Source organism: Siphateles boraxobius, unplaced genomic scaffold, assembly GCF_051911475.1.
Source record: "Siphateles boraxobius isolate OS27281-9 unplaced genomic scaffold, OSU_SipBor_1 22, whole genome shotgun sequence".
In the NCBI taxonomy this organism is placed as follows: Eukaryota; Metazoa; Chordata; class Actinopteri; order Cypriniformes; family Leuciscidae; genus Siphateles; species Siphateles boraxobius.
Genome location: NW_027508833.1, coordinates 36,371,402 through 36,398,347, shown reverse-complemented (window position 1 = coordinate 36,398,347; position 26,946 = coordinate 36,371,402). Strand labels below are relative to the sequence as shown.

Below are 26,946 nucleotides of genomic sequence, written 5' to 3'. Positions count from 1 at the left end.
GTCTATTTCCTCTCTCAGTGGTGTGGTGCACACGCGTTTCACTAGTTTTGACAAGGGGTTGCATTCTTTTGGAGGCGACATCTCTTGTTTTCCATCAGCGCGCGCTTGATGCGGATTAAATCACTCTAGAAACATCAATCTCGTCTCAGAGTGGATCAGCACCTTGGACAGCGGATGCCAGAGGTACAGTCTGCTGAACGGTCTGTTCGGATGAGGGAGGGTTTCCTGTCAAAATCATGAATTACCCGTTGTGCAATGAGCTGTGGCGAGCACATACGGCGCGTTGTGCTTCCTAAATTAATATCAACTTAATTAAACTGACTGCATGAAGGACAATTCTTAATGGCTGGCTGAGTACATGTGTGGATAAAAAGTATTGTGATTTATGTCGGTGCTTCTAATAGGTTCGAGTTTTAGAGCAGTTTCTGTCGCTAAAGTATCCGTTTGTGAATTATTGAGACAGCTAGCACTTTTAGCTAACTAATGGGATTGTGAGACTGCAAAACTATCGGCCAAAGATTGTTAAATGAAAGAAGAAAGCAACATTCGAGGCTTTGCCAGATGATAGTCACTGTTGTCTTATAACGTAGTAAGGTCTTTTTTAAATCTATTGTAGATTATTATTTGAGTAGTTTGGGGTGTGAATTTCGTTAATAGTCAAGTCACATTTATTTATGTGGCGCTTTAAACAATAGGCTAGATATTGTTTCACAATCATTACAGATTGTAGTCTAATACACGATGTAAGCGTTAAAAAGTAATGATTCAAACTGTTTCTCCTCTCATGATGGTGGTTTTGATTCATCTAAGTTGCACGCATCTTTTGAATCCAATTCACCCTAAAGGATTTGTTCATTGACTCTTTTTGGAGGTTAAGTCATTATGCTAAGTGAGCATTAGGCTAGCCTACTGTGAAATGAGCGAATAATTGAATCATTCACTCGAATAATTTAACAACTCAGAATTGCCTTTTATTAAGTTTTATTTTACATGTTATTACAATAATCAACAAATTTACACTGTAAAATGTGGTAACCTGCAATTGTTATGCTTTAAAGAGCTATCTTGGCCGTAAATTTAGTTTTGTTGGTGTAAATTAATATATTTATGTTTATTCAGTAATGTTGAATAAAATTTGAATAAAACCGATTAATTTAGATGTTAGCCTACCACATGAAGCACATTTTTAGGTTTTTAGGTTTAATTTTTACAAATTTTTCAGTGTAGACTGTAAGACCTCAGAAAGAGTTTAAATAGGCTAGGCTACCCACAAATGACCAAAAAAATCGTCTTTTTATAGGCTACCTTCTGGGCATGATTTTAATCAATCTATAACAAAGTCTATAAAATTAAGCAGCCTACTTTTATGCCATTTTTAATATGTTCATCAGTCATTTTTAGACTAACAGCACCTTCATCCTTCTTGTAACTAAACTGATTCATGTCGAGCTGAACATTCCTCGTTCAGTAGATCCTTATTCACAAATAGTATGCCTCGTTCATTACTCGTTCACGAACGAGACACCACTATAAATGCCGTTTCGAGTCTGTTTTTGGAAGAAGAAAAAAACGGTCACGAGAACGATTCGTTAAAAGATTCATTCATAAACGTTGCATGAGGCAACCCACGCACTGGCTCGAAAGATCGACTTTCCACATATATTTCTCTAAGTCTTTCAAACAATGATCTTGAGGTTTGCTTCTGTTTCATTGACTGAATATCACTCTAGCACCTCGAAGGATTTAAAGGGTTTTTACAAACGACTCCTCCCCCCGTTTCCACTTACAATGCTGGCTCGAAGCCAGCGGGCATTTTCACGCGCTCTGCAGTGTGTTCTGTGGGAAGCCGAGAGAGGTGCCTCACGTGACACATAAACAAGACAACCGGAGGGATCCTCAAACCCTTTCACCTCTTGACCATGCATGTACTTTTATCGGCAGCCTTGCTTACAAGGGTGCTTTCTCAAAGTCAGTTTATTTATAAGCACATATCTTAGTTATAACTTAGGCTTTGCTACAAAAACGCTATTGAACATATAGCCTAGCCTGGTCAGGAAACACACAGGCTACAATCAAACCGTTATTTTGGCCAGCAAATATTTGTAAATGTTTGGAACTACCCATTGAAATAAACATACATTACAAAAGCATTAACATTTGTGTAATTGGAATTTTGATCTAAAACCTTGTTACTGCAGTATTGTGACTACTCCCCCCATCCGATAACTGCTCCTATAATTCCCTTATGAATGTTTGAATTTTGAGGTCTCCTTTTCCTTCTCGCCTGGTTGGTCGATGTTTTTTGATTATACATAATTTCCTTCTGACCAGTTTCATTATTCCGTGTTGAAATCTTTGAGACTAAGAAATAGGCTGTCATCTGAGTAGTATTTTGAGTGCTTGAGTATCTGTGCCTGTCACACCGGACAGTTTATATAGTCAGTAAGCCCAAACAAATTAGTAAGCTGCTTGAGTGATTTAGAGACATTTATGAAGTGAAGAAATAACTTTTATAAAAAAGACTAAACCAAAACAGTTACATTATTTCTAGCACAGTTAATGTAAAATTGCATTCACAACCCATTTTATTTCTGTAATATATTGGAGATCTAGCTGGAAATTCAACAAGAAAAAACAGTATTGTGGGATGGGATGTTTCAGAAATCAGAAATTGATTGGATTTTGAAAATTGCCCGTACCGGAACAGAGCCAGGTGATTGAACGACCAAGGCTGGAAAGTTATTACATTTTGAAAAAAAGATTAAAGGTAACCTTAATTTTTCTTTGAAATAATGTGCAAATATGAATTTTTCACAATTAGACCATAAAAGACACAGATCACAGGGTCAGTTTCATGATGACTGTACGTTACCTCTCCCATTGATCTGATTATGGCACATAAAATTGCCAAGGCTTTGCTACAGGCAAATCAGTACTTTATCTCACTTTCTGTGCATAAAAACTGAATTGGGTTTTCAGAGTGTCACACCCCCCTCAACTATCCTGTCTGTCCATTATCAGGACATAAGTATGACCGGTACATTCTCACCCCGGCTACTGAAGTTCCACCTGCAGGTTTCCAATCACCCTCGGGGTTTCATAAGTGTGACATGACCGCCTCCATTTGCAGGCAGACAGGCATAGCTGCCTCCCTGCCAGTCCAACCCCCCCACTGGCTAATTACTGACACAATGTCAGCATGGACAGCTGGCAAGGCCATTTTGTGAAGTGAAGCATTTGACTGGGGTTAGCTGGATGGAGTCCTTTCCACTGAGTTTTGCATCAGTAGGAGGCCTGGATGCCCACATCAAACACTGCAGCAGTGCCCATGAGACAACATGCTGAATGCACATACACAGCCCTTCAGTACTGTGGAATGATGGTTAAGATGGACTGGTTGTGCTCATTAGAGATAGTTGGATTACTCTAGAGTGTGTGTGTTGTAATATGCTGGAAGGACTTTTAAGGGGTAGCTGTCATTCTAGATAATACATATGTGATCACATATGCCTCCAGTGCACTGTTAACTATATCAGAATCAGAATTGAGTTCATCTGCCATGTAAACAACTTCTTAGAAGGAAGGCGACTTGGTGAGTTGCTCCCTTGGTAACAGTAAACCTACATAATATAAATGAACACAGTTTATGCAGTGCTGAGGTACAGGAGAGGAATGTTTAATATTCTGCAGTTATGTTCAGAATTTATTGTTGAAGTGCATACCGTTTAAGTTAGATAAGCAGATATTTGCGCGATTTCAAAGACAAGGTGTAAGCCTAGTCTCAGACTTAAATGCATGTTTGAGGTGTTTTAACTGAAAGTAACTTGCACTGACATATCTTAAAATATGCCATTGCCCTTGTTTCGTCTCAAGATGCACACCAGTAATGTGTTTTTGCTAAGGCACGTTTAAAATGTAACTAAGCCTAATCCTGGCTTAATCTAAGCCCTGTCTGTGAAACTGGGCCATACAGTCTAAATAACATACTTTGGCAAATGCGGTAAAAGTATGTGGAACTTTATATATCATCATCAAAGTATCTTTGTTACTTTGTGATGTGAGGGATGTTGCAATACCTAGTCAGTCATTTAAATCAAGCATTGTTAAAGGGGTGGTATAATGCCCCTTTTTACAAGATGTAAAATAAGTCTCTGATGTCCCAAGCATGTATATGTGAAGTTTTAGCTCAAAATATCCCTCAGATATTTTTTATAGCATGTTAAAATTGTCCCTTTTTGAGGGTGAGCAAAAAAGTGTCGTTTTGTGTGTGTCCCTTTAAAGGCAAATGAGCTGCTGCTCCCGGCACAGAGGGCGGAGCTTCAACTGTTCGTGTCCTTAGCAGCTCCAATTACCTCACCAGACATGCACTATGTCTTTTATGTTTTAACCGAAGTCAGACAAAGATGGAGAGACCCAAGAAGAAGTGACAACATGTAGAATGCAACAGGACATTTCTGAATGGTTAGTTGATGAATTTATGTAGCTGATGTGGAGTTAACTATATTCAAGTAATTGAAATTGCTAGTGTGGGAACTGTTGTAAGATGCCTACAGAGTGACTTGCTATTGCATTTGTGTTATGTACTGTATTGCAATAAATGTGAAAAGACGGATGTGACAGCTTAAGCAAACTCCCAAATGTGCTCTACTACAACAACTCTTCCTCTTTTCATGGACTCACCCAGTTTTGCCAGATTGGGACAGTGATTTCCAGCCCAAAAGTTCACCAAAACCTGTTCACTCCAAGAAAAAAAAACGCCCTAAATTTTACTGCCAAAATAATGTGATAAGCACCATTTTTTTCTCATTAAAACTGGATAATGATGATAAAATAAAATAAAAAATAAATCAATTTCCCAGGAAAACGGATCAAAACAGGGCAATAATTAAGGAGAATTATCAAATATGACTAAAGTGTCCAGGTGGAGACTGTCAAAAAGGCAATCAAGAAATTAACCGATGACTTTAAAACCCTCGGATGTAACGTTACACATTGCAGAAAATAACGCAGAATTTAGCAGTCAACACTGATTCCTCGTTGATTCAAACCTTTTTCAGCAGCTTTCAGGGATGAGAGTGCAGTCTGGATGGTGTAAATTGTAGATGTCTGGTTAGGCCAGTATGCACGTGACCATGGACAGGAGTCGTCCCATATTTGATTTTAATTCAAGTCATTCAACTGTGCTCTCCTCTCAGAGTTATATTCACTGTGAAGTCATCTCCCACCACATGTGTAATCCACGTTTTTAGAGTTGCTCACTATCTCACTCTTTACTGTAGATTCAACTTACTGTATATTTATGCCACTTTGGCATCAGCGATCACTTGAATATACAGCTACAAGTTATCGCGCTAAATCGCGTCTGCCTGCTGATCGCTGATTGGTTAAAAGTGCGTTGTCGTCGGCGACGTCAACACCAACGGCAGCTGACTCTGCATGGGCGTGAGTGTTTAGTAATGTCAAGATGACTGATTTTATGGACTACATGGACACTTTAGTTTTGTTTTTTAACCAATTAGACTTTAAAATGTAGATGTTTTAAAACCACCGAACTGACCCCAAATCAGCCCAAATTTTGTCTACCTGCCCAAACCATTTTATACCCGCACAATCAAATTCAAAACCACCCAATCTGGCAACACTGGACTCACCCCTTTGTTGCGTGTTCCCGGGGCGGGGTTTATGTAAATTGATGTCAAAAACTAGTGGAGAAGCTTATTGTAGTCCCTATCAGTCATGTGCTGTAGTCCTTAAAAATCGATTTCTGTAAAAGAAAATATCTCCCTATGCTTTGAACTTTGAGTTTTGTAACTCTGCAGATGTTGTTTATGCTCAAAGAGCAACATTACACACTAACTATAGTAAAAAAATTTAACCAAAATCAACCACACTTTTAAGTAGTGGAACTGAAGTGGTATATTGGTCCGACCGTTTTTTCAAATCATTCACCATTTTAATTGTTACAAAGTGGGATACAATAAAATGTGCATTTCCCTATCCTTTAAAAAAAAAAAAATTTCCAACACAGAATCCTGTTTAACATAACACATGATTTCGTGGATTTACTATAAATAAAATTCTAGTAATAAAATAAACCTAAAAGGGATAGTTCACCCAAAAATTTAATGTTAATGTTTTAAAATTTAAACCCTAATGTTGTTCCAAGCCTATAGGATTTGATTAATCTTCTAAACAAATTAGGTTGAGGTTTCTGTTCCTCAATTGAAAGTCCAATAGTTCACCCAAAAATGAAAATTCTGTCATCATTTAATCACCCTTATGTTGTCCCAAACCTGTATGAGTTTCTTTCTTCTGTTGAACACAAAAGATGATATTATGAAGGATTTCGGTTATCATTACCCACTTATTGCAATAACTATAAAAAATGCATAGTATGTACATAAGGAGCAGGACAGTAAAATAAAGTGCTACCGAAATAACTTTTAGATAAAATACAAAATGTGTGAGAGTTTGAAAAGCATGTATTAAGTGAGTCTACTTTCTAAAAGTCCTCAGGGCCAAAAGTGCCATAGTTGGAGGAAAAAATGTCTATATGTAAAGTGGTTTGGGCTGAATTAACTGCAGAAATGTAATACTTAGGGTTTAGAAAAATACCAAAATAAAATGTCTAAGAATATCAATACTGTGCTGCTTTCACAGCACCGTAATCAATAGCATTAGTCTGAACCCAAATTTTTTTTTAGCAGAGTAATTCATTGTCCCAACTGAACATTAGTTCCCATGACAACCTAGTCATCTATTAGTTCTCTGGCATCATGACAATGGTACAGTAGCCAACATACTTTCACATGACAAATGTTCCAACGCAAATGGGGTTATTTTCAGTATGTGAGATGTCATTTTAGAGCTGAAAAGCTCATAGTAACTCAGCTTGCATCTGCCTTTGTGTGTCGTGTGCTGTGTGAATGAACGTATTCTGCTGTGACGGATATATTAGTCAGGTTTGGTCCTCTTCCCTGATGCTGGATGACAGTTCATAACACATCCTACCTTAGAAATATCTGACAATGAGTCAACTTGGGAATCAACGTGGCTTGAAAGACTCCTTCCAGACTGACTTTTTTCTACTATAAAAATTCACCATGACACCATGTCTTGCCTTACTGCGCACTATGGGTCTGCCTTTCAGAGTCACCTAAAATATAGCTATTATAGTTTTACACTTGAATGGAGTGTGACTGTGTGGTGTTTCTGTTGATGTACCTGGACAGGAGAGTGCAGCCCTTCTATACAGCAGCATAACGGCAGAGACCGGGGAGCCTCAGAGCAGCAACCGCTTAAGAGCGCGTGGGGCCTGAATTCAATCACCTTTCAGAGAGGGAGAGAGAAAGATAAAGTGAGTCAGAGAGAGACAGAGAGAGGCTGCAAAGATAACATCTATGTGCCACAATGTGTGATTGCACTGGTTACTGCCTCTTTTGTAGCAGATTTGGAGCTCTAAGTCGTTCCATTTGTTGTCTCAGTGTAGCAAGCATGAAAATGGTGAGACTTGTGTGGTCATGAGCCTGTTTCTAAGCTTACTGAGATGCATTTAATTCTTTACAAATGGTTTGCAAATTTTGCATGCTGAGATTATGATTATAAAATATTTATATACTCTATTTTTTGTTTGTTTCGGGGACCAAAATAATCAACATAAGAGGAGAACAAATACGATACTGTAAAATTTTATGTAAAACCACTGAAAAAACATACATTTGTCTGCTAATCTGAATATGGAGGAATATTGTGGTTATGTTCCTGTATCCAGGGACAAATAATAATGCTTAAAAGGACAGTTGACCCAATGATAAATTATAAATCTTTTCTAATGCTTTTGAGTTTTACTTTCTTTTTTCTGTGGACCACAATCAGAGAGTTTATATTAAGATATTCCATACAGTTAAATAAATGGTGACCACAGCAGTCAAGCAAGCATTTTAGTGAATAATAATTTCAATTACATTCTGTTTCTCAGATAAAGCTATCATATTGCTTCAGAAGACTTGGATAACTTATATGATGCTTATTCGTCATTTTGTTTTTTTTGGAGCTTGACAGACTCTGGTCCTCTTACATTTCCATTGGAAAAGAGCAGCATGAAGATTTTTCTAAACATCTCCTTTCGTTTTCTACTGAAAAAAGAAAGTCATACAATTATAGACTTGAGGTTGAAAAGACGTTATATTTTTGGGAGAACTGTTGGAGCCATATTTAGAATTTTGTGCAACACCAGAAATATAAATTAGTAAAGATTAAATTTGATTTATGTATAATGTATTACAAAATATTATGCTTTAAATGTACAAGGGAATTTTATGTTTAATGTTTAATACTTGGACTAACCTGGTCAAGTACATTTATTGACTTTATTTATTGACCCTTTTGATGCGTCGCTACGATGCGTGAGTGCAGGTGTTAATAATGAAGTAGGATTGTTTGGCACAGACAGGTTAGAGTATGGAGAGCAACAGGTACTTCAATCGCATGAAACAAATGAAACGTATGTTATGAGAGACAGCTGTACACACTGATTTGAAGTTAAGTTTTTTCTTTGATGTTTATTTTGTATCTTGTTTGGAAAGTAAACCAGAGATTGTGATCAATATATATGGCTTTTTGTTGTTATGACCGCTTCTCTGTGCCTGCTTAATGGACATGTGGATAAGAAGATACCCCTCATCTAACCTCAAGAGGCTAAAGAATTAAGACGATAGATATTAGCCTCTACATGAACTATGTCCTTTAAATATTTGCTTAGATTCATCAGGCTTCTAATAATTAATCTGCATTGCAGTGTAATTCCATACACGTAACTTCCCCCAATGTGGTTTAATAAAATATGATGCACCTAAAGCATGAATTCTGTATCCTTGTCCACCTGCTAGGTAAATATCATGAACATAATTAAAAGACTTTTTATTAGACCCTTCGGCAAGAAATGTACATGTGATCCATAATGCAGTAGAAACCTAGGTTTTGTGCTTGAGGTGAAGTAAATGACAGAATGATTTTGGATTTTAAAGGTACACTATGTAACTTTTGTCCCTCTAGCGGTTAAACAACAAAACTGCATGCATTTTGCCGAAGAACATTGTTTTGGTTGTGTTTCGGCTCTGCATGACTATACGGATGAATATGGTTATCCTACTAATCATAAAACATTCACTAGCACTACTAGGATTAAGGGAGATAACAAGTTTAGATGAAACAAATCTTTAGCTGACTAGCTGTAGACATTACTGGTACTTCCTTGAAAATAAATTCCAGCACAGCGCTACAACAACCATAATGAAATGACCCTTCACAATAGATAATGTTCTTTACTAAACTGTTAGAGAGCTACATATGGTTAATATATCTGTTCAATAAAATACCTTAGCTGTTGAGTAATAAAAACACATCGCTTTTACAGCATTTCAAATCCCTTAGTTCTCGCCATCTCTGACAAGCTCAGCCAATGTTGATTCTCATCTTATTACTAGCTCTGTCACGTTCTCTTTTTTGCCTTTTTTTTTCAAACGGGTGATTCCCCGGAGGTTCAAGATTTAATGTGCTATTTGTCGACCTTTCTCGCTCGTTGTGACAACTATGGCACTCCCATATGCGTCAAAGTAGCTGTAACAATTTTTCCCTGTTTACGAATTTAACGAGACACACACAGACGAGTGACGTAAGTACTTAATTTTACGCAAAAAGCATCCTGCTCAGTCTAAAATATATAAGCACTTATATTGTGCATACCATAGGGAATTAGGGTTAGACGAAAACACATTTGGAAGAAGGATTATTTAAATTTAGTTCATTTTGAACAAAAAAAAAGTTACATAGTGTACCTTTAATAGTGGTCCTAAAAGGTCACATATATTTTCCTCAGTCACTGTCGGCTGTATCGGTTTCTACTCTTTCAGCTTTACACAATCCTAGTCCCCCGTCTCTCTTTAACGTGTCAAAGCTGTTGTGCTGCAAACACCTTGGGTTGCTGAAAGCTCCAGCTCTTATGTGAACAGAGTAGAGGAGGCACATGAGTGGAAGAGAAGAGATACTCTCTTCTCCTTCTTAGTACAGCACTGGGGACAGTTGTGTCACGCTGAGATAAAGAATCTCGTGGACGTGAGTAGACTCCCAATGCCCGGCTTGCCAAAGTTCTGCAGTTTAAAGCCTCCCTGTCATCTCTAACCAGAAAGACATAAATAGTAAGCGCTAAAGCTTTCTGGGTCTCGCCTCATGCCTTTGCCTGATTCTGTGGCTGAGATTCCCATGGGAATGACTGAGACAGTAGAACAATGCAGCTGAGAAATTAAAAGATAAATCCTGCCAGTGAGACAGGGTCTGCATTCTAATATCCAATATCTATTCTAATATCTCTGAATGAACCTGTAAGGAAGATTCTCCACTGAATTTGATTTTAGAGCTTGATTCACTATTCTGGGCAATATAAAGCTATTAAAAGAATAGTTTATGGTAAAATGAAAAATCCTGTCATATACTCCTCTTGATGTTGTTGAATGCATGACTTTCTTTCTTTTATGGAACACATTTTATTACAGAATTTTACGCATTTTATTATTTATTTCAAAATGGAAATCAATGTCGAGCTCCAAAATATGACAATCTTATATATATATATATATATATATATATATATATATATATATATATATATATATATATACATATATATATAGCTTATATATAGCATGAAACATAGCTTTTTAAAATTTTACAAGGGAATAATCATACTCGGTGGTTGTTGGCATCAAAAAGTTTGAAAACTCCTGGTGTAGGAGACTGTAAAAAAGCTGGAAACCGAGATTTTGAATGTGAGAGAGACACAGATTAGACAAGGGCTGACCTGAGAATACTTTGTAACAAGGAAGTGATGTTAGGATTAATTGGAGTGTCAAAAAGAACAATTTGCAAAGGAAAGATGTTAAAGGAAAAGTATCAGAGAGAGAGAGGAGTGAGATAAGAACAAAAATAAGTGTTCTGAAAATCTGAGAATTAAAGTTTTGCAGTGGATCCTTCACTATGAAAGTGGTCTGCTCTTTATGTGTCATCTGCCTTAGAATAAGAATCTGAACCAAAGTCTTAACACTAAAGAGAGCCCATAGAGCCCTATGCCTTCTGTGAAATCATTGTTTTTTCTTTTCACAGAGTAGTGCACAGCATGAAGGCGGCTTATTAAATGAGGTGCTTGTGATGGGTGTTTCCACTTCGAGTGAAATGAAATGGCAGCATTCGAAGAGACAAATCAATAGGTTAAGGGGTAAGTTGAGAAGAAAAACAGCAGTTTTTTGACAAAAGCTCTCCGTGGACTTAAAAACTGTCACTGGAAGCCGTTATTTTGCAGGGCTGCATTTAGATTTGATAGATGTTCATGTAGGAACTGTAACTTTGTGAATAATTGTTGCAATAAGGGAATTTGAATTTTCAGTTTTTCTATGAAAAAAACACTACTGTCAAAACCTTTGTTTTGGTTAAATGGTGTGAAATGTCTTTGTCTGATTTTGCTTTAAGAAAGTGCCTTTGTGATTTAGTTAATTAACCCCGTCTTGTGATTTTGATGCCCAGAGTCTTGTCTACATACAGCTTCAGTGTACATATTCAAGAAATGTAGGGCTGCACTATAAATGCTTTTAGTGCTTACTATAGTTGCTAAGTTATGTGGTTGCTAAAGTCATAAAAGTCTAAAATCTCTATGATATTTTGCTTTAGATATGTATTAAGTCTAGGGCTGGGTGTAGTGATTTAGGCTTAAAATGGGCACTAATTTAATATATTGCGAGTTTTTATCACGTTACTTAAAGGGATAGTTCACCCAAAAATAAAAATGCTGTTATTAATTACTCACCCTCATGTCGTTCCAAACCCGTAAGACTTCTGATCATCTTCAGAATACAAATGAAGATCTTTCTGATGAAATCTAAAAGCTTTCTGTCCCTCCTTTGACAGCTACGAAACTACCACTTTGTCGCTTCAAAAAGTCCACAAGGAGATTGTAAAACTAATCCATATGATTTAAGCGGTTTAGTACAAATTTTCTGAAGAGACACAAACACTTTATATGATGAACAGATTTAATTTTGTAATTTATTCCCATATTACCATTGATCAGTGGACGTAAACAGAAGCTCAACCAAACCTGCTTGACGTGTGAAAACAAACCTCATTGTTTGAGGGAGTTTGTCATACGATCGATCTGAAGGATTTGTTAGATTCCATTAACTTGTAGAGCCTCTTAACACATGGAAGACACAAGCGTAATAAAATAAAGTATATTAACAAAAAGACAAACAAGACTAAATCAACACAACTAATAATTGAATACTATGATTGATAAAGGAATAAAGTGCATATGATGCATAGAATACGATTATGTTGATTGTGGCTATGGAAGAGTTACGTTATCTTATGGAAAGATAAACTATTGTGTCTCTGAAACTAATAAGGTGAAGAACCTTATTATACATCAAACAAATAAACAAAAGATTATTTGTTATTAACTAGAATCAGCTATATGACCTCCAATGTAAATTAGAAAATCATATACTGATAATATACAGCAATGCCAAGGTCTCTGGAAAGAGGTTTGGTCAAGTGCACGTGGTCGAGTGAGCAGTCCGATGGCGGTGATGTTTTCCTCTGGTTGTAACAATGCATTGGGAAAATGAGCTAGAATCTGTTTCAACAGCCTTGAACACAAAAGCTCTGTGTGATGCTGATTTCTTGAAGCACTAAAAAGGGTCCTAAAATCTGGAACGGGCAGATGAGGCCCTGAAGTAGATGCAAGTTCCTTAACAATCGAGAACACGCAGACAAAGGTACTTTGAAGTTAAGGTTTGCTCTCCTTAGCTTAACCCTGTTGCAAATGTGTCTGTATGTCTTCTGCCTCTGGGCCAGACACTCAGAATTTTGTCAATTTGCTTTTGTCTTTCTGGCATTGAGACTCAGGACGTGCTGTAACTGTTACTGCCTCAACTTTGCGGGTGTATCTGTTACACTCCCTCCAGATGGGAGACTCTGAATGATATATCTGCAATTGTCTCACTGGAAACATTTGTTGATGAAGATGTTGCACTACAAATAGCTGTCAGTGAGAACACTAAGTATGAAATTAATGTGTGTAGTTTAAGTTTTCCGAACATAATTATGAATGGATTGGATGGCTTATTGTGGCCTCCCTTTGTTTCAGACACTGCTCTTGCATCCAAAAAGTCCTAAATAATTTTTACGGTGGTTGGCTTAAACGTTAAGGATTAGTCTCATAATGGGTGCAGGGCAGAAACTGCCTGTGGACCAATGGGAAGTTATGTCCTTCCCGCGCTTGATGTGTCTGTGAGTTGTCCTTGCATACTTATCTGATGGTGTTGGACATTTGTTTATGCTAGTCCACCAAAGTCCAATCGAAATGTAGCAAACCTTTCTCCACCGTTGCAGTAAGAGAGGGGCGCTTCCATAAATCTGGGCCCTGGAATGTGCTTGTATCGATTAGAAAACAATACATTTTTATTTGATTGAGATTCATTATAGCTACACATTTAAAAAACGATATCAAAAAATCTCTCTCCTAAATAATGCTGTTAATTATATAGGACAGTGTATTCTCTAAACTATACTTGTCTTTCTGAACTATTCATAAAAGAACCACTTCACAGGAGTTTGGAGAGAAATTAAGACTTTTGTTAAGCAAGTATGTATTAAACTAATCAAAAATAACATGCAGAACAGACATTTATAATGAAACAATTGATTTCTGTTTCAATTAAATCCTTTTCATCTGAACTTTCTATTCATCATAGACTCTTGAAAAAAAATGTATCACGGATTCCACACAAAAAAATACGCAATGCAACAGTTTTAATCTGTTTTCTTCAGCACCAAATCAGGATATTAGAATAATTTCTGAAGGATCATGTGACACTGAAGCTTTACCATCACAGGAATAAATTACATTTTAAAATACATAAATAGAAATCAATTTTAATAATATTAAACAATATTACTGTTTATGCAGTCTTGGTGAGCATAAAAGACTTCTTTAAAAAAACATAATTTTTGCCTACTTTCTGTGTGACATGAATGAGTATAGTATTATTAGGTATCCATATGCTGGTTGTTGCCTTCTGTGCTACACAAGGTTGTAGAGTCTGGTTTCTTTGCGCACTTTGCACAATCCCTCTGGTCCTGCTGAGAGTGTATATGCTGATGCAATCTTTATATCTGTCTTCTCATATCTCAGTGTGAATACCTTCCCATTCTTCCTCGCTCCAGCAGTTGCTGCAAGGTCAACCGTCTTCAGGCGCCATGGGGACTGTCAGACAGCTTTGGTTGGCATCCGGGGAGGTCTTACTTTGATTATTTAAGCAGATGACGAGCTGCGTTTGGTGTTTAAACCGTGGAAAGGGATTCAACATGGCATCACGTCTGCTGTTTCTAGGCTGTTGAGAGAACTTTGAACATGCAACAGTTGTAAGCAACACCCCTTAGGGTCCCCGTTGCAGAACCAGTCATCACAGATCCTGTTACTGCACACTTCATAGGGATGAAGCTGCTCTGAGTGCAGCCACAGAGACAAGAGGAAGGGAGACAAGTGGAAGTGAGGCATTTAAAGGACAGAATGAATGAGGTCACGGCAAAAAGAGAGAGGCAGAAGTAGTGCTTGAGGCACATCCCAGACAGACGTAATGCACTGTCTTTTACTCTCCTCCGTGTTCCAGTGTGCAAAATATTGAAAGCTCTAGGCACTGTGCCAAGTTGGAAACTTTTGCCACAGATCTGAGAACAGCTGCGTTCTTTTTAAAGAATTGTATGTATCCGGCTTTTGGTGACAGTTGGCTTTCCTTTGCTTTCTTTCTTTCATAAGTGTCTTTTCTCTGGCCATGTGCACTAATACTGTACATGTGTGCTTGGTCTTGGTCTTTACATACACAGTAATCTAGCTGATTCATTTAAACTTTGCAGTGTGTACATGCCGGAGGTGTTTTCTCTGAGATTGCAGAATGCTTTCTCAAAAAAATATGCAAAAATAATCACCAGTATATAACAGGATGAGATCTTATGAGCGCTGTTAGACTAAAGTTGCAATTTTCTGCCATTATCTTTATACCAACTGACTGAGGATGGTTGACTAATGGTCCAAAAAGAAGGTGACTATAAATAATAGGCCAGTGGTAACTGGTAAGAATTAAAACTTAATATGCTTTTACTGTATATATTGTAGTTACTACTACTGAGGCAAAGTATAAAATGTTTAGGTATATAGCACTTTAAAACAACATGACCTAGGTTGTAGTGCAAAAAAAGTGTAGTGCAAAAAAAATGGCCATACAATAAAATAACAGGATATAATAAAAAATTATGGGGGGGGAGTATTAACAGATGATTCAAATGTAGATATCGTGAGGGAAATGGGTAAAGTATTGCAAAGCCTTGGTGCCAGTATTGAAAAGGATTTATGGTTTTTAATCGTGACTATGGAACAGTTAATACCAACTGAGAGGAGGATCTAAGAGTTTGTAGAGAAGAAGACAAAGAAGATCCAAAATATAAATACGGGCAAGTCCACTCAGAGCTTTAAATCCAAATACTAAAATTTTAAAATCAATTCTGTATTTTACTAGTAACCAATAAAGCGAGGCTAAGATTTATTTCAACAAATGAAGACCAATTCACATTGCACTGACAGATAGCAATAGATTCTTTGTTGGGTTTTGTCGGATCAGATATGTTACCCCTGTCGGCAAACGTTGGAGCTTGATTTTGCTGATTTGCTGGTCGTCGATTGTCTTAGAAGTGATTTACTGTAATCTGGTAATGGTCCATGTTGGTTGGCGTCAATTGGTGCAGTGTGAAATGGCCTTGAAGTGTTACAGAAATCAAGCCTATAACTAAATGTAAGGATAACAGTCTCTAAATCATCTTGTGGTCCGGTCATTTTGACCTGGAGAGGTTTTTCTTTTCCCCGAAAATTCTAATTAAATGTTATTGCGTTGGCCTAAAACTTACTGACTTTGCTTACAGATGGTATAACGACTTCCCAAAATGTGTTGTTCTCTGGTCAAAAATGACTTTTAAATGGCCTTTTACATTTTTTTTTTTTTTTAATTTGTAAAAAAAAATTTTTTTTTTTAAAATTGTTTTTGCCAATGTTGGATTCAGTCTTTTTATCAGCTTGTTTTCTTTCAATTAGTGTAGGGTTTATATATGTTTTAGAGCTGGTTGATTGTAGGCCTCATTGATCTGAGCTAATGCACCTCAGATTTGTTGAGGTGAAGAAGCTTTTCAAGAAGAAATTTTTCACTCAAAAACTAAGGTGCATACAATATAATGTTAATAAAAATCCCATTCATTTCATCCATCAGAATGTGTCTTTATTGTTTGTAATTTCACTACTGTAACTGCAACAACATAAAATATTATTGAAGTCGGAACCGCCACTTGTCCTCCCTGATTGTGCCAAATCTGCCGATGTAATGTACAACATTCGGGAAAACTGTACTGAGGTCTGAGTGGATAGAAAAGGGGATGGGGGCAAAATCCACAGCCTGATACTTTAACCTCCATTGGTAAAAAAAAAAAGAAAGTAGCTGAAATACATTGCAGAAGAGTCTAGCCTCCCTTGGTACATCAACTAATCAATGTAGAGATGTAAATTACATGATATTAGAACTTCTGCTGATAATGTACCAATACCTTAATTATGGAGAGTAGAGATATTGAATATTGATCACCAACAAATTTACCAAGCTACCATTCTAACAGCAGCAACAAATTAAAAACGATCCCAAAAAGTGAAAAGAATTGACCCCCAAAAAGCCATTTTAAAGCAGTTAAGGGGAAAAAATCCTCAGGAGGGGATCCGCACTGCTACAATTTAGTGTGCAATTTTGAAAACCCACCAGCCACCAATGCTTTTATATGTGATTTGATTTTGATAGATAGTATGCACAAACATTACAATGTCAGTAGCTTATAGTGCAAATGCTGTTCCATTCGGCTAAAAACCATGTAAACGTCAAATGGAAGATGAACTGACGTTTCACTAAAATAGCCAAACCCACAGAGGGGACTTTGCCTCCTCTTTGTCTTAAAGGATGGGTCTTGGCCTGTTTCTGAGCAGAGACAAGATAGCATTATGAGTCTGTGTTGCTGAGCTCAGACTGCTCTTGCTGATATAGCTCCACGGGGAGTTTTTGCTCATTGCTGCTGCCAGGCTGGATGAACATGTTGATATGATTAGTGGAGAGGCAGGCCTTCAGGCCGTCAAGCTCTCTATCTGATTCTGCTGAGCTCTGTTTCCTCCCCTCCGGTCCTGTCTGTTCCTGACTGACCTACTCACAGTGTCCATTTACAGTGCCAATGATACATACACAGTCAAATGGGAAAAAAATTACAGAGGAAACCAATGTCAAGAACGTGCCTGGGACATATTTTATCCTCAAAATCAGAAATTTTATTTTACTTAAAAAAAAAATCTAACCCAGTTAAGTCTTTAGTTTTTTTACATTGTGGCATTATTTTCATAATATTTAAGCAGGGTTTCTATGGAAGCTTGTTTCCGGCACGGAATGTAAAATAAAAAAAGGCAATAAATGTGAATTTCTAGCTCACAATTCTAAGTTTTTTTCTCAGAATTGCGTGATATAAACTTGCAATTCTGACTTTGTAACATGCAAGTGCGAGTATGTATCACACAATTCTGACTTTAACATGCAATTTTGAGTTGTAAAGTCACAATTCTGATATAAACTCGCAATACAAGACATTGTAATTTATAACTCACAGTTGTGAGTTCATATCTAAAAATTCTGAGAAAATATGTCAGAATTGCAAGACATAAACTCGCAATTGCAATGGAAAAAAAATCTGAATCGGTTTTATATCTCGCAATTCTCACTTTATTTCTCACAATTGCGAGTTTATATTCTGCAATCCTTACTTTATCATTTGCAATTGCGAGTTTATATCTCACAATTCTGAGAGGGAAACAAAATCTGAATTGTGAGATGTAAAATAACAAATTATAATGTTGACAGATAAAAGACAAAACAAATGTCAAGACAAAATGTCAGTTTAATTGAAAATAAATATATTCTGAATAATATTTTACACAATTTAAATTTCACAGTACAAAAATAGTCTTTACATGAAAATATTCGTATATAGCTTATATTACTGTGACATTGGTGATGTTATTTGGGCTCTTGGACAACATTCACCGCTGTTAATTGACTGAACAAAACTAAATTAAATAAAAAAACAACTAGATATTGAACTATATCAAAAAATCAATAGTACAGCAAACATATGCAAAATTGGGGAGGGAAATGCAAATAATGTTAGAAAATTTATATAAAAAGCAAAAATAATAATAGGCCTTATTTTCTTATTGCAAAAATAATATCTTACAGTTTTGTTTTGATGTGAAATGTGACCTGGATTTGTTTTTTTGTAAGATTTTCCCAACTAGAGCAGAATGCATGCTCATTCATTACCTTACAAAGCCCCTCTCAGATTTTCAGACACTCGCCGTTTTAATTAAGTGAATGAGGGGGAGGAATGCAGTGGAAAGAGGGAGAGAGGTCAATCAATGAGTAGGAGAGTTGAAAGAGAGTATGAAACGGCTCTGGTGAGGACTCCAAAGAGATGGAGGAGGATGAGAGACCTGGCTCATGAGGGTTGGGGGATGAAGGACCACATGAAGGTGGGCAGGGAGGCGAGGAGATGAAGGACAACCTCAGTTTGTATATGACAGAAGTCATAATAATTAACTGTTGATTCTTTTTTTTTTTTTTTTAAGAAATACTGCATGTTAAAAATCTATTTCGGTTAGAATAATTGATGGTTGAATCACTTTCAATTAGAATATCTGACCATTGAATTGAATCATGTAATGATTAGTCGAATCTCTTTTTATACTCGCAGTGAAGATGCGCCATATTCACAGAAAACACAGATCATGCGCTGGTAATGTTCAGACAGCAGTCTGTGTTTATGTTTTGCAATACCAGGCCATATATCCATTCTGTGTGTCCACAGAAAAGGCTTTAAAATTATGGTTTGTCTGATCTCAGAGTCTTTTGCTGTAATAACACCAAGATGAAAAGAGGGAAAGAGCTTGAAATCCTCTACTTCAAGTTGATGCACAGAGGGTCTTTTCTGTTTGTTTTCATTATACTGAGCAGAAATAAGAGTCACACTCATTATTGTTTTCTTTTATTGGGGGTCTGGCGTATCGGTCTGATGGATCCCTGTTACCACAGCAACCTATAAGCATGTGTGTGTGTGTATATATATATATATATATATATACATACAGTGCTTGAAGTGGGAAAAAAAAGGTGCCGGTATTCTCTTGCATCGACGGCAAATCATGACATTCAGAAATGAAAAATCTGTTATGGTCAGGTGGACAGCTTTTTCGAAATAGAGTCCGTTGAGAAGCGAACTTCTGATAGGGTGGGTCGACTGCTTGCCTTTATGGGATTCGTCAAGATCTGAAGTAAGTCACGTAGTGCCCTCTGGGTAGTGCAGTTTATGAAACGTTATGTCATTACCAAACTCTCTGACACTGATGCTTTTTCTGTCCATGGTAGAGTACCAGCAACATGATGCGAGAAGCAGGGGTACGCACGAAAAAGTGCAGGTACGCTTAAGAGTAAAATGTAGAAGTGCCGGTACTGCATACCGGTGAGTACCGCCCCACTTCGAGCACTGTATACACACACATGGTTATAGGTTGCTGTGTTGTGTGTGTGTGTGTGTGTGTGTGTGTGTGTGTGTGTGTGTGTGTGTGTGTGTGTGTGTGTGTGTGTGTGTGTGTGTGTGTGTGTGTGTGTGTGTGTGTGTGTGTGTGTGTGTGTGTGTGTATATATATATACATGCCTATATACTGACAGTGTTTTCAGGAAGACAGACAAAGGTAGATGAATAAATTTCCAAATGACTCAAGGTCTAATAATAATTCCAAAGAGGCAGGCAGTAGGAAACACTTTAAACATAACGGTGACCGGATAAAGAGTGACTGTTAATATACAGCTATAAAGCAAACACAGTTTAATCACAGCTGAAACACAGAACTCATAATGACGGTGACCATAGTAACTAAAGAGTGGTGGGAAAACAACAAAGAAAGGTATGAATTGAAGAAATACGAACTAAAAGTCCTTGAAATGAACTGAACTGAACATAATGCTGACACACACATTGTACAAACGCATACATACATACATACATACATACATGTATATTCAGCCTCTTACTAATTGCTGAGCTGCCAGTGAATGTGTGGCAGAGCCACAGGCTTCTGGCTTTTAAATAAACTTTTTTGTTTTTCTATTAGTTAAGTATGCATGAGAAATTAAACATTCTACATCATTTATAAACTTTCTATCGAAAATGTCTTTCTGGAAAGTTTGTTGTGTGCTCATTGAAAATTAATAAAGTGTCTCCGGCGCCGCGCAATGCGGAATGCAAATACCCCCGTGTTTAGACTGTTTAGTAAGCTTTGTCCATACTCTCTCTGCTAAGCTTGTTTGGAAGTCACTAGATCTGTGTCAGCCAGGAAAAACGGAGGTGTAAATAACCAGAGAAGGTGCCAGACAAGTCACTTTAAAATGTGATGCGCCTGCAATAATGTTTTATTTTATATATAAATAAATTGTATTATATATACATATATATTAACTTTCATAATGTGTCTCAGATGCTTCACCAAAAATTCCTTTGAAGAAATAAACGTTTTGTACTACAAAATGTAAATAGCATATCTCATATAATTTGATTTTAGAAGAATTGATAAAAATAATAATAATTATAATGATAATAACTTTATTTTTATATAGCGCCTTTAAAGCAGCTTCTCAGGGCGCTTTACATAATAGAAAAAACAAGTTAAAATACAACACAGAAAAAAAAAAGTAAAGTTAAAGCTAACCTAAAAAAATGAGATTTAAAAATACTTTAATAGAGTCTGTGCGATATATCTGTGATATTTGGAGGGAGTGCATTTCAAAGCCTAGGAGCGTAGGATGAGAAAGCCCTGTCCCCTACAGTACGCAACCGAGTCTGTGATATATAGTTGAAATAGTTGATAAATAGTTGATAAGAACTATTTTAGTTCATATTGAAATCTCTGCAGGCTTACCTTGATTTATTTGGAAAAGGTGTTGAGATCTAGTGGAGATGCACGTGACATCACTGGGGTCTTTTTCTCAGAAGAAACATCTGAGAAGGAGGACTATTGTGCATCCTTTATTCCCATTTCTAGGAGAAACGACTGAGATATTATAGAGGTCTCATTTGTTATTTATACCGGTTGCAGCTGCAATGCAGCAACTTCATGTTTAATTTATGTTCGGTGCAACTGTGTTGCATTTGGAAGCCAATATAGCAAACATAGAGCACTACTGTAATGCTTTGCGTTATTGGCTCCTGTGAGTGTCTAGGGTTTGTCCGCTTCACGGGGTGGATGGGGAATATTCCTCATGTGTGTATTGATTGGCCTGATGAGCTCGCTCTCTACTACTCCAGACACTTATTTGCTCCCATGTGTTTTGCCACTTTAATTAAACTCTTGATTTAATGCTCTCACTCCATTTCTCTCTTCACTCACAGTACAGTACACTGCGAGAGGAATGTGTGTGTATGTGCTTGTGTGTAGAACTATTTCAGAACCGAAAAGCAAGATCTTCTACCAAAAGCCCTGAACTACTGTGCCATGAGATGACATTAAATAGTTGTTGTTGTTGTTATGCTTGTGTTTAGAAACCTATGGAGGACTGTTTTCCACCTCTGAGTAAAACTTCATATCCACAACTTGACTTTATATCTTATAATTTGACTTTATATTTCGCAATTGTGACTTTCTCATAATTGTGGCTTTGATTCTTTCTTACAGATGAAACTTTTTTCTTGTAACTGCAACTTTATATCTCCCAATTCGACTTTATATTTCACATCCTTACTAATCTCAAAATGACCTTTTTTACTCTTAGGCAGAAACAGACTTCCATAGAAACCAAATTTTATAAAGGATAAAAACTCAATTAAACCAAACCAAATAGAAAAGTATTTAAAACATTGGCTTAAATTACAACATAATGGAGCAAATTGGAATATTATCTGACTATATTATAAGTACAATAAAAGAGACACGATACTTAACATTAACAAAAGTCATGAAATTATGGATTGAATATTTGGACATAGACTTGCCAGATACCTGGCTTTAAAAACTTAATACAGTGTTGATACATCTCTCAAAGTAGTCAGAAACAGATTTACACACTTGCTCTATTTTGCAAACCATCACAAAGATTTCTATTAGAAATCTACAATAAATATACTTCCATCCCTTCCATGGGAAAGTGCAGAAAATACAGCAATGTATGTGAGATCTGTCATAAAATAAGACAGACAACCCAAGGAAAACAAATACCAACTATCTGGATACATATAAAATATAGAATGTCATATTCAAAGATGCTTAACATTGATACCTTTTTCATATGTGTGAGTACATGTAATGTAATATTACAGTATTTGAGCCATCCTTCTTTATTATTCAAGATACATTTGAGACAGGGCTATAAATAATGAGGTGGAGAGTGGGAACTATTCTCAGGGTTCACTACAATTATACTCTAGTAGGATTGATGTAGTATCTGGCAATTAATGCAGAGTATTTTATGTCAAAATACATCATTAAAACATTAATCCAGAAATCATGCTTTGTGTGATGTATTTATAGTCTCAATCTGTGTTTTTCTCCACCCTCTCCAAAATAAATAGTTCAATCTTCCGCTCAGCTGCGTGTACTGAAACTGAACAGATGAGAGTTCAGAAGGTCAAAGAGACACGTTCTCAGAAAAGAAAATCTGTCTCTGCACTAGAATAGAAAAGAAAGGAAGTAGAAGGAGGCCGGAAGCAGTGTAGAGGCACAATGCATAACCAAATTTTGTTCTGAGGAGTTTAAAAGAGCAGTCATATTAAAAGAACAGACCAATTAAGTTACTGCAGACGAAAAAATTATTCTACTTTGTTATATTTTAATATTGGTGGGATCAGAAAATGAAACTTGATTTAAACTGTCACTCAATTACGTGTAACAAGGCAATTTTTCTGAGCATGTGCACTTGGCCATCACGTTGTAGAAGAGGTATTGATCAATAGCACAATTTACACTCAGTGTATCCAGTATTCCTATCTAAAGCTAAATACATTCAAGATGCAAGATAAATGTAGGTAAAAATTACAACAGCAGATACACAGTAGAAGATATACTGCCACATGCACTCTATATTATTTTCTGTGGATCCATGTATTTCTCTCTGTGTACGGATTTATTGTGCATGATTTTTATCTCTTTGAGATAGAAATCAATCACTTGAGAAGACATATAAGCAAATAGTCTGTGTTTGCTTCCATATATATCAAACATAGCGGCACTGACGTGAACTAACTAGCAATAGGGGATTGTGAAGGACCGCTGTGTAAGTAGTGTGCAAAACAAATGTTGCTGTGATTGGAATTTCATACAAAAGACACTAGATCAACACTAATCCCTTGTTTAAATTTATGTGTTGTTCCCTAATATTCAATCTGAAGAGGAAATCTTGTCACAGTAACATCCAGATGTGACCGTGAGCTGAGTCTTAATAAGAACACATTGCATTCGGAAGAGTTGCTTTATCTTAAAACAGTTGCTTGCCAGCATTTAAATGTGATGCGGTTTATTTTAACACTTCGTGTCTACCATGCATACTGAAACTTGCAAAGAATCAGGGATTATTGTCATTCACATCAGGCCAACTCACACCAAAATATCAGAGTGAGTGCACACCCTCTGCCTGTTGCACATCCAATAATATCTTTATAGCTTTCCAGAAATCCGAGGGTTCCCTGCTGCGTTAGACTCATCATCACTTATTATCACTCTCTCAATAGAAACCGTTGCTATGGAAGCTGGTGACTCAGAGCTCATAGGAATATTAGGGAATGCTATTCTAGTAGCTGACACTGTCATACCTAAATATGGATAATGCAGCATAGCGAGATCGAGCTTATAGAACTCACACAAAAAGGAGGAATTTTCAATTAAAAGTATTCAAAAGTGTTAAATCACGGTAAGAACTTGAGGAATGAGGTCAGATATTAAGGAAAAAAATACATTGAAATCATAATTCATGCTATATTGCGTCCGCCAACCCGCTCTATGTACTGTAAGTGACTTAGTTTTACACACAGAAACACATTCCTTTTTGGATATTTAAACATGACAATTCAGTGCCCTTCAAAACAGCTAAATCTTTTTCAACATAAAAGGCTGTAGAGAAATGTGAAACAAACCCAAGGACTCATGGGATGGTTAGTTACACCTGATTGTGCTAAATTACCACAGTGACCCCTAGTGTTTTGTTTTAAAGCTTCATCAGTTGGAACAAGGTCAAAAACATCCTCTGAAGTGAACACATTTTTCTTTCTTTAATTTACAGATGCTTCAAGCCGGCAGAGCAGAAAGAGAGCTGTGACCTCCCCTTCCGTCTTCACGACAGACGATACTCCTGTGCATCCTTGGCTCCGATGCAGGAATAAGTGACGACAACGACAAGAGAACGTCACAGTGTCCAGCAATGCTGTTTATATGGGTCAGCTGACACAGACAAGCAGGCCCATGTCGGTAGGAAATCGACACAATCTGCCTCAGCAGTGGATACACATACAGATTTATACAATACGGTCACATTAAATCAAAGAAATATTGACATACTAAATTAGTGTGGAGGCCATGTAAGGCTCGAAAATGTGGTAAAGAGTGGTCTTTGGACTGTGTGGAGCTTTGCAAAACGGGCTCCTCAGTCACCAGCATCGATGGACAGCAGTTTGCACACCATGAACTAACTTTGCTACTTTTTGAAGGATACGATTTGTTCGTTTTTTACTTCGATAAACAGATAGCACCATGGTTCTGCCACCACCCGACAAGCGACATGTGTGTTTAACCACCATTGTGATCATGACCAGCATGGCCTTCATGGATGCCTACCTTGTGGAGCAGAACCAGGGCCCACGCAAAATCGGCGTCTGCATCATCGTCCTGGTCGGAGATATTTGCTTTCTTATAGTGCTGCGTTATGTGGCGGTGTGGGTGGGTGCTGAGGTAAGGACTGCGAAGCGTGGCTACGCCATGATCCTCTGGTTTCTTTACATCTTCGTTCTGGAAATCAAGCTCTACTTCGTCTTCCAGAACTACAAGGCTGACCGTAAAAGTCTGGAGACGGTAGCTAGGAAAGCATTGACTTTGTTGCTATCGGTTTGCGTACCCGGACTGTACCTCGTCCTGGTCGCACTCGACAGCATGGAGTACGTAAGAACCTTCCGGAAGAAGGAGGACATGCGCGGTCGACTCTTCTGGGTGGCTCTTGACCTTCTGGATGTCCTGGACATCCAGGCTAACCTTTGGGAGCCACAGCGGACAGGTCTGCCAATCTGGGCCGAGGGTCTGATGTTCTTCTACTGCTACATCCTGCTGCTCATCCTGCCTTGCGTGTCCCTGAGCGAGATCAGCGTGCAGGGCGAGCACGTGTCGCCTCAGAAGATGATGCTCTACCCGGTCCTCAGCTTGGTGACCATCAACATAGTCACCATCCTCATCCGTGGTGTCAACATGGTTTTGTTCCAAGACAGCCGAGTCTCGACCATCTTCATCGGGAAGAATGTCGTTGCCATCGCCACTAAGGCCTGCACCTTCCTGGAGTACCGACGACAAGTTAAGGAGTTTCCCCCGCAAGATCCTGCTGGGATTGCAATGGAGATACAGCACAACTCTGTGCAACACAATCAAACTTTACCAAACGCCACGACCACCCTTCCAGAGGAGCCCTCACCGGCCCGTGAGGTCATTGAAACGTGACCAGAGCTGACCAAAATGTCTAGACTTTAGCGTTAGGGGGAAAGAAGAAAATCTTAGTTAGTTCAACCAGGAAAAGATGAAGTATCTTTCTTCTGGTCCTTTTACTACTGAGCCAGGAGTTTAGCCCTAAGTTTACTATTTTAAAGAATATTTTGTAAAGTGCTACTCATCTAGGCTAAGTGTTCAAATGCCATTGATGCTCAGATGCACAAATGGCAGCTCACAAGATCTTGATTTTAACCAGATTTTGTAATTTCAAGCAGCTGTTTTGTGATGTTAGATATGGGATGTTTTTAAAGAGATGTGTGTGGTGGTGGCTCACCTTGCTCCACACATGGAATCTGCACTGAGTTCTGTAGAATCTGAATGCTTGTTATTTTCAAAGTTCTTTTGAAAGTTTTCCTGCCCCTTGTGTGTTCATTTATAAAATATTTTGGCTAGTTTGAAAAGGCTTTAAGCAATCAATCAAAATCCAGTACTCTCAGCCCACCATGTTTAAATCAATTTCACACAATTCTGCAGATTTTCCCTCAGAAATCTGTGCGTAAAATCTGGGGAAATACCCGTCGGGGCTTGCTGATGAGTGAAAAATGAGAAACGAAACCTGCCAAGTTAAGAAGTTAAGTCCACTCATTTTACCACGATCTGTAAACCGATCTGAGGCAAGACGTGAACTTCAAGTGAACTTCAAATTATGTTTTCAAAAAATATATTTTTTGTGTGTGTTAAGATGTGAGCATGTTTTAAAGCAAAACAACTCTCACAGGATTCTTTTCCTGGGGATTCAAATGGAAACCTTTAATTTGCCTAAATTTATTTTCAGCCTTTATAAGTTTTGTATGTGTGGGTGGATAGAATGGAAGAGAGGATGGAAGAGAGTTCAATAGAAAAAACTAATAATATTGGATGATAATACATTAATTAATATACAATTCAGTCAAGTTTTAAAGAGGATCATTGTATTATTATTATCTTGAATCTTTTTTCTTTTAGCTGTGACATTTTAAATGTTGCAAAGTGTAATAAAACCT

At 37.4% G+C, this 26,946-nt stretch overlaps 1 protein-coding gene across 2 annotated transcripts; it reads left to right on the top strand.

Annotated features, from left to right (window-relative positions):
- Positions 1 to 26,946, top strand: tmem121aa (transmembrane protein 121Aa). 2 transcript variants are annotated; one of them, XR_013206705.1, is made up of 3 exons: positions 111 to 183; positions 11,158 to 11,269; positions 24,498 to 24,632. XR_013206705.1 is itself a non-coding variant. In XM_077239981.1 (2 exons), the coding sequence occupies exon 2, from the start codon at positions 24,965 to 24,967 to the stop codon at positions 25,913 to 25,915; it is 951 nt and encodes a 316-aa protein (XP_077096096.1). In that variant the 5' UTR covers positions 1 to 183; positions 24,498 to 24,964; the 3' UTR covers positions 25,916 to 26,946. The 2 variants fall into 2 exon arrangements, 1 of the variants encoding a protein (XP_077096096.1); XM_077239981.1 differs by lacking the exon at positions 11,158 to 11,269 and having other exon boundaries at positions 1 to 183; positions 24,498 to 26,946.